Here is a 16,362-nt window from a genome sequence, read left to right as displayed (position 1 = left end):
AAAAAAGAGAACAGATCTTGGTAAAAAGAAAAATGAAATTGAAGAGTTGGAGAAAATGATTAAAGAAGCCATCAATGAATTTTCAAGGATGACTGGAAAAAAAGAAAGGAAAAAATGTCTTCGCCATCATCCAATCCATCACCATCACCAACGGGAGACCCTCCCACATTTACATCAAGAAATCAAGAAAGACAACACAAGTTTGATTCAAATCGAATCTTGGAGCTAGGTGAACTGGAGACTATTAAATCCGAGGCTGCCAAAAGAACTGACGGTCTATCAGAGGTTAAAGAACCAAGAATAACCCATGAATTTATTCCTGGGCTAATCAATGTCTCTGCTGTTATCCCTCTCCTAGGGTAAGTTACCACCTATATTTATATTTATATTTATATTTATATTTATATACATAAACAACTTATTAACTTTTTTTAATATTTTTATTATTTATTTTTAATAGACTTGATTGTCAAATGATCATTACAAGAGAACAGGCTGAAAGTCTCTTGGATTGTCTTGACCTCAAACCAGCCAATGTCAAAAAGGACTTGGGAGAGATTGATGACTTTGCCATCGCAACGCTCTTTCCTGGGTTGTTTCAATCCCACCCAAGGCTATTCACCAATACGAAGCGTGTCTATCTCCCCTCCACTCCTTATACAAAAGAAATTGAAAAGGACAAGAAAAGAAAGGAAAAAAACAATCAAACCATGTACAAAAATGTATGTATATGTATATGTTTTTAAATAATGTATTGTAATGTAATATATTTATTTTTTACTTTCTTTAGAAATTGGCTGAATTTAATAATAATGAAAATGAAGCAAAAGCTGCAATGGAGTATCTGCACCTCCCAGAGATTCAAAAAGCGATCAAAAATCATATCAAGATATATGGCAGCACAATCTTTTGAATGAGGTGGTGGCAGGTCAATGTCGAACAAGGAAGGTGACACCGCCAGATGTCGCCGGTTCCGAGACTGAATTGCGTCAGGACTCTCAAAAAGTTACCTCGACCCAATCGTCTTTGTCCTCAACCAAGTTCTTCAATTTTAAACGCGGACAAATCATTGCCACACAAATGATTAGGAAATCAAGTAAGGTCCTCCACGTCAAGTACAGAATGACGATGCCATGGTACAGAAGGAGATGGAGATGGTTCAGAAGGAGATGGTGTATTGGTTGTAGTTGAATACTTTGGGAATTTCTTTGCAATCTCTTTAATCAACTCTGAGCGGTTAAGTTTATGATCATCTTTTTTGAAAAATATTCTTCTATTTTCATCTTTGCCATATATCTTGTTATGATTTTTGATCGCTTTTTGAATCTCTGGGAGGTGTGGATGCTCCATTGCAGCTTTTGCTTCATTTTCATTATTATTAAATTCAGCCAATTTCTAAAGAAAGTAAAAAATAAATATATTACATTACAATACATTATTTAAAAACATAATACACAAGATAATATTTATAAATCTTTATTTTGGGTGTTTTGAAGTCAACTGATATAGTTGTTTTTCAAAAGCCTCCCTTAGAGTTCTCTCTTGTTCAAGTTCCTTCTTTAATGCAACGAATTTCAAAGCCATCGATGTCAAAGCTTCCATCACCTCTTCTTTGGTTTGGAGGTGTGACAATGATTCTTCAATTTTCTTTCTTGCCAACAATCTTTGTTGTTCGGCATCATCTGCATCGGGAGAGGTATTTGGATTTTGTTCGTGTTGGTTGTTGTGTTGGTGTTTGGATTGTATTGTTGGAGATGATGAATTGGGAGGCGTAAGATTGTTGGGTGTGATGCTGATATTGTTGTTGGCAAATGGTTTTGGAGGTGTAAATGATGATGGTGGAGTTTTGGTGGCATTGGAAAGATTGTTGGTTGCTGTTGTTGGTTGATTTTTGGGTGATATATCTTTTATGATTTCTACACATTGCTTTGGGAATACTCCAAAAGTCTGACCAATCTTTCCGATCCACCACTCACCATAAATATTACTCTGATTGTATACAATCACCAAGTCACCCATGTTGAGGGGTATCTCATCATATGATTGCTTTTTATGTGGAACAACACATCTACTGATATAATAGGGTATCTCTGTGTTGATTTGGTCAACTGTAATTCTTGGTTTTTGTATGCTTGGTCTTGTTTGTGTCGATGATGATGATGAAGGTTGAGACGGTTGATTTGTTTGTGTCGATGGTAAGTTTAGAGTTGGTGTTGTTGGTTCATCTGTTGTTTGTGGTTGAGATGTAATTGAGGAAAGTGGTTTTCTCACTTTTAGATGATTGTGTGGAAGAGTTTTATATTTGCTTTGTTGATCGGTGTTGCTATTATTGTTATTATTACTTGTGTTACTGTAGAGGGTAGATTGATTTTGGTCACCCTCTGAAATGGGGGAGAGGGCAGGATTTATTCCAATATTTCCACTACTATGATTTAGTGAAGATTCGGTTTCCTCTCCTCTAGAGATAAAACTACTTGGACCACTATTCTTTCTACCATGTTTTTTGAATCCAGTTTCGTCATCGTCATCTCCTTGCATGGAATCTTGTACAAATACAGGTGAACCACTTCTGAGAGTTGATATTGAATTCTCCAACAACTCTTTGTTGACATTGAATCTTGGAGATAATTTTGTATTTCCTCCAGTGGCAGGGACGGTCAGTAAAGGAATTGGCGATGATCTACCGGTGGTGACCAACTCTGGACTACCTAATGAAGGTGGTGATGATCTTGGTGGAGGTGTAGGTGGTGTTTTTTTCAAATCAGCTGCCGTTGGCAGAGAGACATGTTGAATGGACAGTACATTTTGTCTTTCTGTTGATAAAGTAGTAGAGTCAACTGAATCATGTGTTGAACTGTTGGGTGGCAGATTAATGTTATTATTGTTACTATTACTATGATTATTATTATTATTGGCACTGACAACATAAGAATGAGGAAATAGACCTCTTTTACCATTACATTCACCTCTACTCCAACCAGTTGGGGCAGTTTCAAAGACCCAGATAGTATCACCCTTTTTAAAAGACAGTTGAGACAGGTGAATTGATTTGTGATCTCTAATAGCTATCGCTTCAAAACATGTTGTAGTAGCAGTAGTATTATTATTATTATTAGTGTTGTTGTTGGACGCACTATGATTAGTGGTACTGTTATTTGTTGAAATCATGAATAATGTTTATTAACAACTAACAATTTAAAGTGATTATATAGCGGAACCAAACAAAATTAAAAAATTAATATAATTACACCCACCAACTGTGTCGATCGAGATTATGAGAAAAAAAAATTTTGTTTCGTTAGGAAATCCCCACCCCCTCTGCTGATACATCTTGGTGCAAGTGCTGGTGAGCGATCTTGGGAAAGGACTCGGTTAAAGCCTCTCTACCTTTTTGTGTGAAATACTCAATCGAGTGTTGTGTGAATCATTGTGTATGTTAGCCTCGAGAAATATATATAAAATGTTTAGAGTTTTTTAATATGGGTTTTTCTTTATTTACAAGTTGGCGCGATTATTATTAATTATTATAATGAGTGTGCAGAAGAAGCACAAACATCACTTTGTGCAGCCTTGTTGATACTTCTAAGCCACAAAATTAGATTTGATCTTTCACCTCCTGTTAAACCATTGGCGCCATGACGGTGATGTCCGATGTGCATGATGCATTGTCCAGGTGAATGGTTGTATTCAAAATTTTCGTTGTGAGTGTCTTCCTTTTCAAGAATACCCTTAAAGTAAAGAGATGATCCAGTAAAGTTGTCTGATAAACAAATGTTGACAGTGACATCAGACTCATCATAATGGAATCCCAAATCCTTGTCTTGATTCATCTTGTATTGTACAATAAATGCGTGATGACTATCAATGTCTGCACCATTATAATCTGGATAGAGATAAGAGGTAAAGTATTTTAAATAGTTTTCGCGTAAATCTGTAAACAATTCTGTGAATCCAATTTCATCCAAAATAAGTCCATAGTTGTTCATAGAGTTTGGTTTGGTAGATGGTAATCCTGATTTTCTAAAGTTTTCAACTTCTTCCCTTAATTTACTAAATGAAATGATAAATCGATAAATTATTATTATTATTATTAAGATTATTAATATTATTTGTATTGATACATACTCGCAAAATTGTCTGTTAAAAATCCTAATAGAGTAAATACGGGTATCTGTGAGTTTGGTGAATGCACCATCCAAAGCAGAATAGTTTTTACATCCAGATGCCTTGAAATCATCGATTGCTTTGATAAATGACTCTTCGAAATATTCTCTCTCCAATTTGAAAATGTTTGGATGCAATCTAGTATAGAATTCTCTAATCATTTTAATTCTTTCTTCTCTCATTTTTAATAATTTGTTGAATCCTAAATTAAATAGTAGAGAAATATATATATATATAAGTATTCAATATTATGATTATTAATTATTCAATATTATTATAATTACCATTGTCATTGTTGTTGGCATGTGGAGTAGCGGTATTGTTGGTGTGTGCATGTTCGTGGTCATGATCATTGTGATCATGGTCACAACAATCTTTTTTATCTTCATGTTGTTGGTGGCGGTGTTGTTGACACTGTTCGTTGTGTTCGTGCATACGATGATTTTCTTCGTTTGCAGATGTAGATGGATCCCTTACATCTTTGTGAATCTTTAATTTGCCATCGACTTGATTGGCCAATAAGAGATCGTCGTCACAATCGATATCATCATCATCATCATAGTCATCTTCATCGATATTATCTTCATCTTTGTACTCTTCTTCCTCTGTCGGTTCACTATCTTGGTCATTGTCATCGTCTTCAGTGTCACTACGAAGATCCTCCTCAGACACGACAGTGTATGTCAAAGCCGAGTCAATGTCATAGTGGTCATTGTCACCAACAGGAGGATAAACCTCCTCACCATTTGGATCTACGACAATGATACCACCCTCTGATTGAAATAGCTTCTCCAATGTTTCCTTTGTAGCAAACTTTTTAGCCATTCTTAATTCTCCATAACCCAATGATACAAAGTGTACAATTTGTTCAGTTTCTGTCATCATCGTTTGTTTGTTTGTTGTTAAATGTTTAATCTGTTAATCTGTTACTGTTTGTTGATATTATTACTGGTATGACTTTGTTGTTATTATTAAATCTAAATTTAATTGTACTTAATTAAAACTGCAATTGTTTGAAACTGGGTCTTAAATAGAAGATGCATTCGGCTTTCCGTGAGGAGAAAAATTCAAGAAAAAAATTAAAATTAAAAAAAGAGCCAAACATTCTCTTTTGCCCAAGAAGAACACAGTCGATATATGAAATATTTCTCTGGTTTTTTTTTTGAAAATAAATTAAAATGATTTTAATATATTAAATTGTTTTGGATAGAATTTATTTATTAAATTAAATATTAAATAATATTATTTGTTTGTGTTTACATATATTGGGGATTGGGTTATTTTGATTTTTTAATTTTTTTTTCGGTGTCGTATATAAATTTGAATCTTTAACCACTCATATAAGTAGATGGATCAATGGTATCTGGGAGATCCTTGACAGAGACGACAAACTTGGATTGGACAGTGTCAAGAGTGGTTTGGTCATCTGGCGAGGTGATGAAAGAAATGGCAAGACCCTTGGTACCGAAACGACCGGCACGACCGACACGATGGAGGTAAGTATCTGGTGATTCGGCCATATCATAGTTGATGACGACATTGACACGTTCAATATCAATACCTCTACCAAAGATGTTGGTGGCAACCATGACACGAGATTGGAAGTTCTTAAATTTACGGTATTGTTCAATTCTTTCTGGTTGATCTAATCCACGATGAATACAGATCGAAGAGAAACCGACGTCAGAGAGAATTTGGTTGAGTAATTTAGCACGCTCTACGCTCTTTACGAAAATGACGATTTGGTTGAAATCTAAACCATCCAACAAATCGACCAACTTTTTGTTCTTTTGGTCTTCATTGAGTTTGATAAAGTATTGTTGGAGACCATGTAAAGTTAATTTACTACCATCATTGATATAAATTTCAAATGGCTAAAAAAAAATAAAAAAAAAATAATAATAATAATGTTAATGATGATCTCAAAGTTTTAACCTTTTGTAATTGTATTACATACATGATTCATAAATTTCTTGCAAACTGAACGAATGCTTTCACTAAGAGTAGCAGAAAACATCATTACTTGCTTGGAGGCTGGGGTAGCCTTGAAGATCTTTTGGACATCCTTTCTCATGTCTAAAGCTTCCAACAAACTGTCACATTCATCAAGTACAAAGTGCTTGACGTTCTTGAGACTGAGTGACTTGTCAGTGGCAAGTGCGAGGACACGACCTGGAGTACCGATAACAATATTTGGTTGCTTGTCTCTGAGGAGTTCCTTTTGGGTGTTGATTGGGATACCACCATAGATGACGGCAGTCTTGACTTGTGGCATATACTTGACAAATCTATCAAATTCATCACAAATTTGATAGGCAAGCTCTCTAGTATGACATAAAACAAGAGCAACAACCTTAAAAAATAGAAATAATAATAATAGAATAATTAATAAATGGACAAATTCAATATTAACAAGATTCTTGTTGTTTTGTTTATACATACGCCAGATGGATTCTTGTCAATTTGTTGAAGAAGAGACAAAACAAAGACGGCAGTCTTACCCATACCAGACTTGGCTTGACAGATGACATCGTGACCGAGGATGGCCTGTGGAATACATTCATTTTGAACTTCGGATGGATGTTCAAAACCACAATCTCCAATAACTCTTTCCAACTCTGGCTTTAAGAGGAACTCTCTAAAACCACTGCTGTGCATGGCAACATGGGTATCCCTAATAATATATAAATAGATGAAAAAGGTGAGGAAAATGATTTTTGGTTGGTATAATGGTAATTATAGAAAATATAATCATTGTGCAATTTAATTGTAATAGCGTTATTGTTGATGTTTGTAATAACTGGCATTTTAGTGATATGCCCTTTGTGATTATTATTATTATGATGATATTGTTTGTTATTTTACTATTACTAATTATAGTTTCCTCTATTATTATTATTGTTATCATTATAAAAAAAAAAAAAAAAAAAAAAAAAAAATTTGCTACAGTTCTACTTTTTGTTACAGCTATTATGTTGTATTATCTTGTACTATTATTATTAGAGAAGTTGGGTATTTTTTTTGTGTATAAAAAAGGATAGAGAAGAGAAAAGAAGGGTATGGTAGGTTGTACGGCTGAACAAATCTTCAACCTATGACTGATGAGATTTGCTACTTGGATAGGACTAACGTTTGACGTCAAACCACTCGGTATGCTCTTTTGACTTTTGATTACAACACCAATGGCTGTTGTTGTTGATGATGATGATGATGATGATGATGATGATGATGATATTATATACTTAGGTGGGTTGTATAGAGTATTATAGTATATTTTTTTGGTGTTGTTGTCGGTGGTGGTGTTGTTGTTGTTGTTGGGACGTAGTTGTTAAACTGCTCTGTTTGCGATCAGATGATGATGAGGCAGTATTACAGGCATGGACACTCACTTTGCAGAGACATTCTTGGAACCCCCGTTGGTTTCTTGTACGTTGTCTTCTGGATCACTCTCTTCGTATTCGGCAAGCTCGTTGATATCAACATCTGGGTCGGCCATTTTAGTGATTATTTATATATAAATATATCTTTGGATATATAAAAAAAAGTAATGTAGAAAGTAGTATTATGTGTGGGTGATGAGGATATGGTAGATCGGGAGTTATTAATTGTTATACAATCAATATCTATCTATCTGTCTCTATGATAATATAAAAAAATTAAAAAAAAAAAAAAAATGGTGAACTTGAAAAAAAATTTGTTTTCAAAAAAAAATTAAATTTAATTAACAAAAATTCCTCCATGCTGCAGCGCGACATATAGCGATGGACTATTGGATTAACCTTCAAAGCTTTGTTGTTGCATTGACAAGCTTGTCTATGTTTATTTTCGTTTTAGTTGGATCAAAAGCATTTAATTGGTGTTATTGTTCTTGGAGAGTGGCACTCTTTTTCGGTTCCATTATTATTGTTGCTGTTGTTATTAGTATCTTGATTGCCTCCTTTTTTGTTTTGTGTATTACTCTGGTTGTTATTACTATTATTTTGTTGTTGGTTTGTATTATTATTATTATTATTATTATTACTATTATTATTATTATTGTTATTATTATTGTTATTAAAATTATTACCATTTCCTCCTCCTCCAAAATCTGGGTCATTATTCCTGTTTGGTGGAAAAGAATGTGTAAAATTATTTTGATTTGAACATTGCTTATTATTATTATTACTGCTTTGTGGATTATTGAGTAGTTGTTGTTGATTAAATAAATGGTGAGATGAAAGTGTGCTAGTATTGTTATTATTACTATTATTATTATTATTGTTATTTGAAATATTAGTAATATTATTTTGATTTAAACTATCATTTAATAATTGTTGTGAGTTTGATAAGGGATTGGTCGAATTGACTAGTAATTGGTTATGATGGTGTTGTTGTTGTTGTTGTTGTTGTTGTTGTTGTTGTTGTTGTTGAAAGTGATGAAAATTATTATTATTACAAGGATGAATAGTTTGGACATTGGAAGAAGAAACGTTCAATGGGGAGGGCATTTTAATGTTGGATTTTGAAAAAGGATTCGAATCAAATTGTGAAGTTGTTTGTGGGAATTTTAGAGTTTGAGTCATCTGAGTGATGATGGATAGAGACACTGCAGTATCGGCAGCTGTTTGTGAGACATTGGATTGGTGATGCATATCTTTAGGGTTACGTGTGAGCGATGATTGTTGATGACTGTTTATATCGAGACGAGGCATGGCGTGCTGAACCATTGAAGGTCGGGCCATTGTCATTTCACATGATCTTCGCTTGGTGGGTGATGCCAACGATCGTCCCATATCGTGAAGGACGTCATTAATAACCTTGTAGATGAATACATATTGGTCAAATGTTTGTACCATTCCACGACGTTGACGACGTAGTTCGCTGACAGTGTCCTTGATCGATATGGCACAGCTTGGCTCATTATTTTGGATGGATCTTTCAATTTTGGCAATATTGATACAGATGGATATAAAGGTTCCTGATCTACCAATACCCGCAGAGCAATGAACAATGACAGGACCATTAGAGTTTTTAATGTTACCTCTTGCCTTGAATGTGTTGACCAAGACGGCCAACGTTCGAATGTGGGTAGAGGTGTTTGGTGTTCCGCTGTCGGGCCATTGCGTGTAGTGCAACAACACTACTTCTCGTGGGAATTCCTCTCCCTTTCTGTACAAATGCAATGAACTAACACCAATATCCTTAAACATCACCTTTTTATGTAGATGCACCCAAAACGATCCACATTCTTGGTCTTCACTTGATGACTCGGGCCAATAAATATCTGCTTTCTTTTTACCATCTTCTTCCAATTTTGTTAAACAAACAATAACTGCTGTTCTCTCTGTAAAAAATAAAAATAAAAATTAATACTATATATTCTTTTTTTTAAAAAGAAAAGAAAAGTTTACATACCTTCCCAAACCATTCTCCAAAAATCTTTAATTGTAGAAGAAAGAGGAGCTTGACACGCGATAAAATATCTATAAGAATTTGGTACCTCTCCATTGACATAGTTGGCATTGATATAGTCGCCATCACCAGTTTCAATTGGTGTTAATCTTACTCTTGTGGATTCATTTGGTAGTACATCGTGGTATCTGTTCTTTGAGTAGTTGTTTGGCTGCAACGAGCTGAAAAACTTTTCTTCATCATGCTTTCTATTGTCGAGGTCATTGTAACTGTAGTGACGTTGATGGTGTTTGTGTGACTTTCGGGAAGATTGAGATTCTGGTTTCTTGATGCTCTCATACTCGTATCTCATTCTTTCTCTATCTTCATCCAATAGTGATGCAGCATAGTTTCCGATAGACGTAGTTTGATTATTTGAACAATAAAGGTTTTGTTGTTGAACTGGTTGTTGTGGTGGTGGTTGTTGTTGTTGTTGTTGTTGATGGTGATGTTGTTGTTGGTTATTTTGATTGGTAGTATTATTATTATTATTATTAAATAGTGCAGATGAAGAAAAAGAAAAAGGACTATTTGTCGATAGTGGTGGACTAGAATCTGGAAGACTGCTCAATTTAAGGAATGGATTGTTGGCACCACTGTTGTTGGTTGGTGGTGATATTGATCTAAATGTTAATGTTGGATTATTGAATTGTAAAAGTGTTGGTCTATACGCCGAGAATGAAGAGGATGATGTTGAAGAGATTGCTTGATTCAATGATTCGTTAAATGATGATGATGGCGATAGATATTGCATGGCTGCACCCAATGCACCAGTGGGTGAAATTTCTCCGTCATTTGGGATGCCAGTAATAGATGCAGAGGAGGGTGTGGATATGGTTGGAACGGTAGACTCGACGTTGAGAGAAGTGGGAGGAGGAGGTGGGATGGATTGTGAGCTTCTCAAAAGCCCATTTCCACCAACGGTTGGTGGTGGAGATACTAGTTGAGATGATTTTAATGAAGGTGGAGAATCTTGCTTTTGTCCCATGACTACATCCTCATTCTCTGTTGTTCTATTATTTAACATCGTGTCGTTATTGTTGCAATCTTCGTTGTTGTTGCAGTTATTATTATTATTATTATTATTATTTAATGGATTAAAGTGATAGGCAGATGATGGTATTGTTGTTGACGACGAGATGGGTATGTTTAAGTGTGGATTCAGTGTATAAACTGAATTGGTACTGTGTCTATAGGTATTCATTAGCTAAAAATCGGCGGAATAAATCACTACCAAATTATAATCCCAGAATGATTCTACGACTACTGACTATACAACTAATAGGAAAAGTTGATAAATATATAAAAGTTAATAATGAGAGGTCTCTAGGATTGTTTTTCAAGGGAAATATTACTAAAACAATTGAGAGAGAGACAAGATGAAAAACTAGCGATGTGATACACAATCGATAAATATATATATATATATTGTTTTAAAAATTGTTATGTGATTGATAAATAATAATAATAATGAAAAAGAATGATAACAAAAATATTATCATTAATATTACGGTAGTAACTTTTTGTCTTGTTGTTCTTTTTTTGTTTTTACTGCTGTACTACTGTTTGGATCGATTTCAAACAATATTAATTATAATAAATTTATAGCTCCTTTTTGTTTGTGTGTGAAAGAGGAGAGAGACGGAGGAGAAGGAGAAATTATAGAGTAGGGGGTGGTGGTGGTGGTGGCGGTGTGTAGTAATGGTGGTAGATTAAATTTGTCATACGATAATGATGGTGGGTGGGATTCCAATCAATTAAATTAATATCGATACAACACCCCCATTGAACGACTGTTTATGCGAAACTAAAGAACAACGTTTCTCTGAAGGTTGGATGTAGAGCACACAAGGTGAGCTGATGTATTTGTTTTTGTGTTTGCGGTTTTAGTGTGTGTTTGTGTGTGTGTATATGTGTGGTGTGAAAGTGATCTATATAGAGAGAGAGACAATCAAGCGTATCAATCAATCTGATCGAATACTACTCCCCTCCGTCACCTTTAGTTCTAGTGTGATGTTCATCTCTCCTCTGTTTTGGGATTGTTCATTGTTGTTGTTCTTACCTCTGTTTTTTCTTGCAATGATTATATATATATATATATATATATATATATATATATATATATTTATATAATCCAATATTAATATATGATCTTTTTATAGATAGTGATGTTGTGTGTGTGTGTGTTTTGTATATATATATATTAATAAATAAATGATTTAGAGTGGCGGTAAAGATGTCACTGTGTATCTGCTAATCGATTACAATGATTGAACTATATTATCTACAGGTTATTGTTATTGTTATTATTATTGTTATTATTTTGTATTACTACTTCTAATGCTAATTATAATGGTTCATATGAAAAAAGAAGAAACAAAAGAAATTAAAGTGTAAGTGATTTTTGTTGTTCTTTGTACAGCTCCTCCTGGGGGCAACTTTTGTGGTGAAAATGGTGATAGTATAGTTGAGAATCGTAATATTATTATTACTATTATTAATTATAGTAGTAATATTTTATAATAATAATAAAATATTATTATTAGAGTTATTATCTTAATATTATAATATATTAATTGTTAGCAACAATCGTTGTTGTCAGTTGGGGTGGTGTGGAAGAACTCTAATAATAATAATAAATAGAGTCGACTGTCAATAAAATATTATTATTATTTATATTATTATATTATATTATCGAGGAAGAAGAAGGAGGAGGAAGGCTAGTGTGATGAGGGCGGCTGTATTATAATTGAAATATAATATATCTAGCTAGAGGTTTTTTAAGTGTTACACTACTTTTTATATCTATCTGTCTGTCTGTTTTGTTTGTCTCTCTTTGTGTGTGTGTGTAAATTATTATTATTATTATTATTATTGTTGTTGTTGAGGAAAAAAAGAAAAAGAAAAAAGGAGAAGAATTTATATAATTATTGTTGCTGGACCTGTTCAACCTCCCGTTCCTTGAAAAATATAATTATTTAATAAAAAAAAAAATCGATAAACTTTATATGTCAATCGATGATACAATAGTAGTAGTAGGTTAAGTTAGTTGTTATGAGTGACGAGGAGGAAGAGGAGGAGGAGGAAAATAAAGGACACAATAATATTTATTATTATTATTATTATTATTATTACTACTGAAAATTAAGTTTGGTTGTTTAGTACCTTTCTTCTTGGGGTTGCTGATCTACCTGTAGATTATTTCAAGGCGAAGAAGGTATTGAAATACTATTACTTTCGTTATGATGATGATGATCGTCAAATGCAATGTTGAATATAAAACATCCACAAGTTAATATTAATTCTACAAAGAAAATTGGTATAAATCTATTGGGATGTGAAAAGATAATATATAGATAGTAATAATAATAATAATATTAGTTTGGGATTGTTATTGTTGTGTTGTTGTTGTTGTTGTTGTTTGGGTGGGCAGAGAGAGAGAGAGAGAAGTAGAGTAGTAGTAGTACTAGTTAACTGCAACTAGTCGAGATTACGATAAAATAGTGGAGTTGTGTTTTTTTTTTTTTTTTTTTTTGAATGAAGAGTCGCAGCCTATTCAATGAATCGATCGAACTTGAAACAGCCAATCGACACCACCTATGGTGACTTTTGGCTACTTAAAATTGCTGTTGAGGTGTTGTTGTTGGAATCTGTGGTGTAGGTCGGTGATGTGATGTGCGCAACGATTCAATGAAAGAATATAGTTTGTTGTTTTTGAAAACTTACATTAGAGAAAGAGGGTAACTGCTGGTGGCAGACGTCAAGACAAGACATAGCAATACCTCAAAAATGGTAATAGGTCCATAAAGAAACAAGCAAAAAAGAAAGAATGAAATACAATTTTCAGAGAGCGAAGTAATATTTTCAAGTTGGAATCTTCTCCTTGTTGTTGTTGTAATTTGGTTATTATTATTATGTTGTTGTTGTTGTTGGATTGATAATAGTGGTTGATTTTGTTCTGTCATTGTAGAGATGATTGGTGGTTGTTGATGTTGATGATGATGATGATGATAGACAATGGAACCACCATTATTATTGTTATTATTATTGTTATTATTATTATTATTATTATTATTATGATTGCGATTACGATTATTGTTAATGATTAATTTCATTATTAGAATGACCAAAGGATAGAGAGTAATAAGTATCTGTGCACTGAATAAAGGTGAAAAGATGTAGGACCAAGAAGTATCAATAATGGAATCAAGTTTGAGATAGACCAATACTGTAAATGCCATTACTTGGACATTGGCTACTAGTAGCACTGATTGATCCATTACTGAACCAGATGACTTGTCTATCCTTATTGGAACAAATAATGGAAATGATATTAAATAGATACATAGTATAAATAATGGTATAAATACTATATCCCATCCATTTGTAAATATTTCACTACTACTATTACTATTATCATTACCATTACTACTATTATTTTGATTATTATTAAAATTAATATTATTACTATTATTATGATGATGTTGTTGTTGATGATGAATATTATAAATTGAAAGTGATGATAATAGTTGAGGTTGAGTCAATTTTAATAGTAATAAACAAACAAAGGTGATGGAACAAAGTATCGGTGTATAAACCCATAGCCTTCCACTCCATTTACCCGATTGCAATGGACGAATGAAAAAGAATGTAAAGAATAATGGTTTTGAAAATCTTGGTGATGATATTTCATCATCATAGTCGTATTTGTACTAAAGGTAGTGTGTAATTAGTTAATAGGTAAATAAAAATGGAAAAGTTCAAAGATTTCCAAACTGGATGATTATTATTATTATTATTATTATTTGTTTTTACATACCAAACTTCTAAATAGGTCAAATGTCAAGGAACCAAAGAGACAATGAAATAGGATAAAATAGAGAGGTGAGAAAACAGTTGGCCATGACCATTGAATGGAATTGGCAAGACGAAAGGTAAGAAATACTGTAAATAGTATGATGCAGAGCATTGAAACCCATTCATATGGTCTTGAGAGAAAGGTATACATCATAAATCTAAAACTTCTTTTAATCTTTCTTCTTCTTCTCAATTTCTCTCTGTGTGATCGTATCTTGGTTTCTCTTTGTTGTTTTCTTACTTGTATATATCTTTGTACATAATACATCCTGTTGAATTGTTGTTGTAATGAATTATTATTATTTTGATTATTTTGATTATTTTGATTATTATTAACTACTGATTGGTTATATTGTTTGTAGTAGTTGTTGGAATTTGATGGTGTAAGAGTTGGATATGATGGATGATGATGATGATGTTGTTGTTGTTGTAATGGTATAATAGATGTATGATAATCTGTATAGTAATGATTGTCGCTATTTCCAGCGGTAGTGCCAGTGACAATTGCATTTTGGGATAAATCAAATGTTGGCGAATTTGAATTTGGAGGATAGTGATTACTACTGCCACCAAATGATGAGGATATTGAAGATGATAGTGATATCGATGAGCTTGATGCCATAGATGAAGAAAATAATTGGGGTTGATTATTATTTAGCAATGGTTGTTCATGATGACTACCGCTACTATTATTATTATTATTATTATTATTATTATTATTATTATTATTATTATTATTATTATTATTATTATTATTATTATTATTATTATTTTGATATCCTCCATTAAATAAATAATTGAATAGTCCCAGTAGTTCATAGTCATTGTTGTTGATAAAATCTTGATCTTGATGATTATCCTCCTCAATTTCATGCTGCGGAGTATTGTTTTGAAGTGATATTCCATTTCCAGTGTTATTTTGGTGATTATGGTGGTAACTATTATTCATATTATTATTATTATTATTATTATGGTGATTCATAATGGGGGATGGAATTAAATTGGCACCACCACCGTTGGTCATTAAAAGAGAAGGAGGAGAGAGATTGATTATAGGAGAAGGAGGAAGGGAGCTTGATAGGTTAAATGGCGTAGGAGGATGTGGAGTATAGTATGCTTCCAAACTACCATTGTTGTTGTTGTTGTTGTTGTTATTTAGGAATAGATTCAATGGTGATGCTTCCCAATTGGTAACCACCTCTTTCCATAGTGGGATGTCATAGGAAATCTATTAATATATTATTATTATTGGAATTTATATATATATATCAGGGTTAATAATAATAATAATAATAATATATTAATCAGGCTTTTGAATATCAACACACCTTGTAGAATCTAGTAGAAACTTGAGATGTTCTTCCCAAAGTAGGTGGATCTAGATAACTATGAATCTTTAACAATATTTCATCTGGTAGGCATTCAATGTGTGAAAGATCATCATCATCATCATATTGTTGTTGCTGGTTATTTGTTATTTCTTCTTCTTCTTTGGTGATTGATTTAACGATTGTTTGAAGACCACCTGGGTGGTCAATTCTGTTGATCTTTAACCTTTGTACATTGTTATTATTATTATTATTATACTTTTTTTGTTTGAATCTTTTCCATATAGATGATAGTGCAGAATGATGATTATTATTATTATTATTATTATTATTATTAATGTTTGATGATGCTATGCTAGTAATAATAGTAGTACCTGTCAATGTAGATGTTGGAGATGATAATGATGAGAAATAGTCTGTGATTAGATTGATATTGATTATTTCATCATCATCATTTATCTGCTGTGATGTCGTAGTTGTCGATGTTGTGTATGATGGTGGGTTAACATTGTCTTTAAAGATATCATAGTCATCTTCTTTATCATCATCTTGGTTGTCTTGTGCATTCATTTTGAAAATTAAT

The 16,362-nt window shown here is 32.9% G+C and overlaps 6 protein-coding genes across 6 annotated transcripts; 1 reads left to right on the top strand and 5 right to left on the bottom strand.

The window, feature by feature from the left end:
• Nucleotides 1-114: 114 nt before the first annotated feature.
• On the top strand, nucleotides 115-913 carry DFA_04269 (uncharacterized protein; the record flags this gene model as incomplete). The annotated part of the gene is made up of 3 exons (XM_004359945.1): nucleotides 115-359; nucleotides 461-536; nucleotides 791-913. 3 exons carry the CDS (start codon nucleotides 115-117, stop codon nucleotides 911-913), a joined length of 444 nt encoding a protein of 147 aa, XP_004360002.1.
• A 179-nt stretch (nucleotides 914-1,092) lies between these two features.
• Nucleotides 1,093-1,350, bottom strand: DFA_04268 (uncharacterized protein; the record flags this gene model as incomplete). Its single annotated transcript, XM_004359944.1, has 1 exon — nucleotides 1,093-1,350. One exon carries the CDS (start codon nucleotides 1,348-1,350, stop codon nucleotides 1,093-1,095), a length of 258 nt encoding a protein of 85 aa, XP_004360001.1.
• Nucleotides 1,351-1,476: 126 nt separating this feature from the next.
• On the bottom strand, nucleotides 1,477-3,168 carry DFA_04267 (uncharacterized protein; the record flags this gene model as incomplete). Its single annotated transcript, XM_004359943.1, has 1 exon — nucleotides 1,477-3,168. One exon carries the CDS (start codon nucleotides 3,166-3,168, stop codon nucleotides 1,477-1,479), a length of 1,692 nt encoding a protein of 563 aa, XP_004360000.1.
• Nucleotides 3,169-3,524: 356 nt separating this feature from the next.
• Nucleotides 3,525-5,046, bottom strand: DFA_04266 (putative prolyl 4-hydroxylase alpha subunit; the record flags this gene model as incomplete). Its single annotated transcript, XM_004359942.1, has 3 exons — nucleotides 3,525-4,050; nucleotides 4,126-4,366; nucleotides 4,449-5,046. The coding sequence occupies 3 exons, from the start codon at nucleotides 5,044-5,046 to the stop codon at nucleotides 3,525-3,527; spliced, it is 1,365 nt and encodes a 454-aa protein (XP_004359999.1).
• Nucleotides 5,047-5,492: 446 nt separating this feature from the next.
• On the bottom strand, nucleotides 5,493-7,660 carry uap56 (DEAD/DEAH box helicase; the record flags this gene model as incomplete). Its single annotated transcript, XM_004359941.1, has 4 exons — nucleotides 5,493-6,038; nucleotides 6,122-6,517; nucleotides 6,607-6,838; nucleotides 7,554-7,660. 4 exons carry the CDS (start codon nucleotides 7,658-7,660, stop codon nucleotides 5,493-5,495), a joined length of 1,281 nt encoding a protein of 426 aa, XP_004359998.1.
• Nucleotides 7,661-7,787: 127 nt separating this feature from the next.
• On the bottom strand, nucleotides 7,788-16,349 carry ptpC (protein tyrosine phosphatase; the record flags this gene model as incomplete). Its single annotated transcript, XM_004359940.1, has 7 exons — nucleotides 7,788-7,801; nucleotides 8,138-9,487; nucleotides 9,559-10,801; nucleotides 13,321-13,376; nucleotides 13,433-14,306; nucleotides 14,414-15,679; nucleotides 15,780-16,349. The coding sequence occupies 7 exons, from the start codon at nucleotides 16,347-16,349 to the stop codon at nucleotides 7,788-7,790; spliced, it is 5,373 nt and encodes a 1,790-aa protein (XP_004359997.1).
• Nucleotides 16,350-16,362: the final 13 nt, after the last annotated feature.

Source organism: Cavenderia fasciculata, assembly GCF_000203815.1.
Source record: "Cavenderia fasciculata unplaced genomic scaffold Scf_Dfasci-G-o-33e01.r1-3, whole genome shotgun sequence".
Taxonomy (NCBI): domain Eukaryota; phylum Evosea; class Eumycetozoa; order Acytosteliales; family Cavenderiaceae; genus Cavenderia; species Cavenderia fasciculata.
This window is presented reverse-complemented; position numbering and strand designations above follow the sequence as displayed.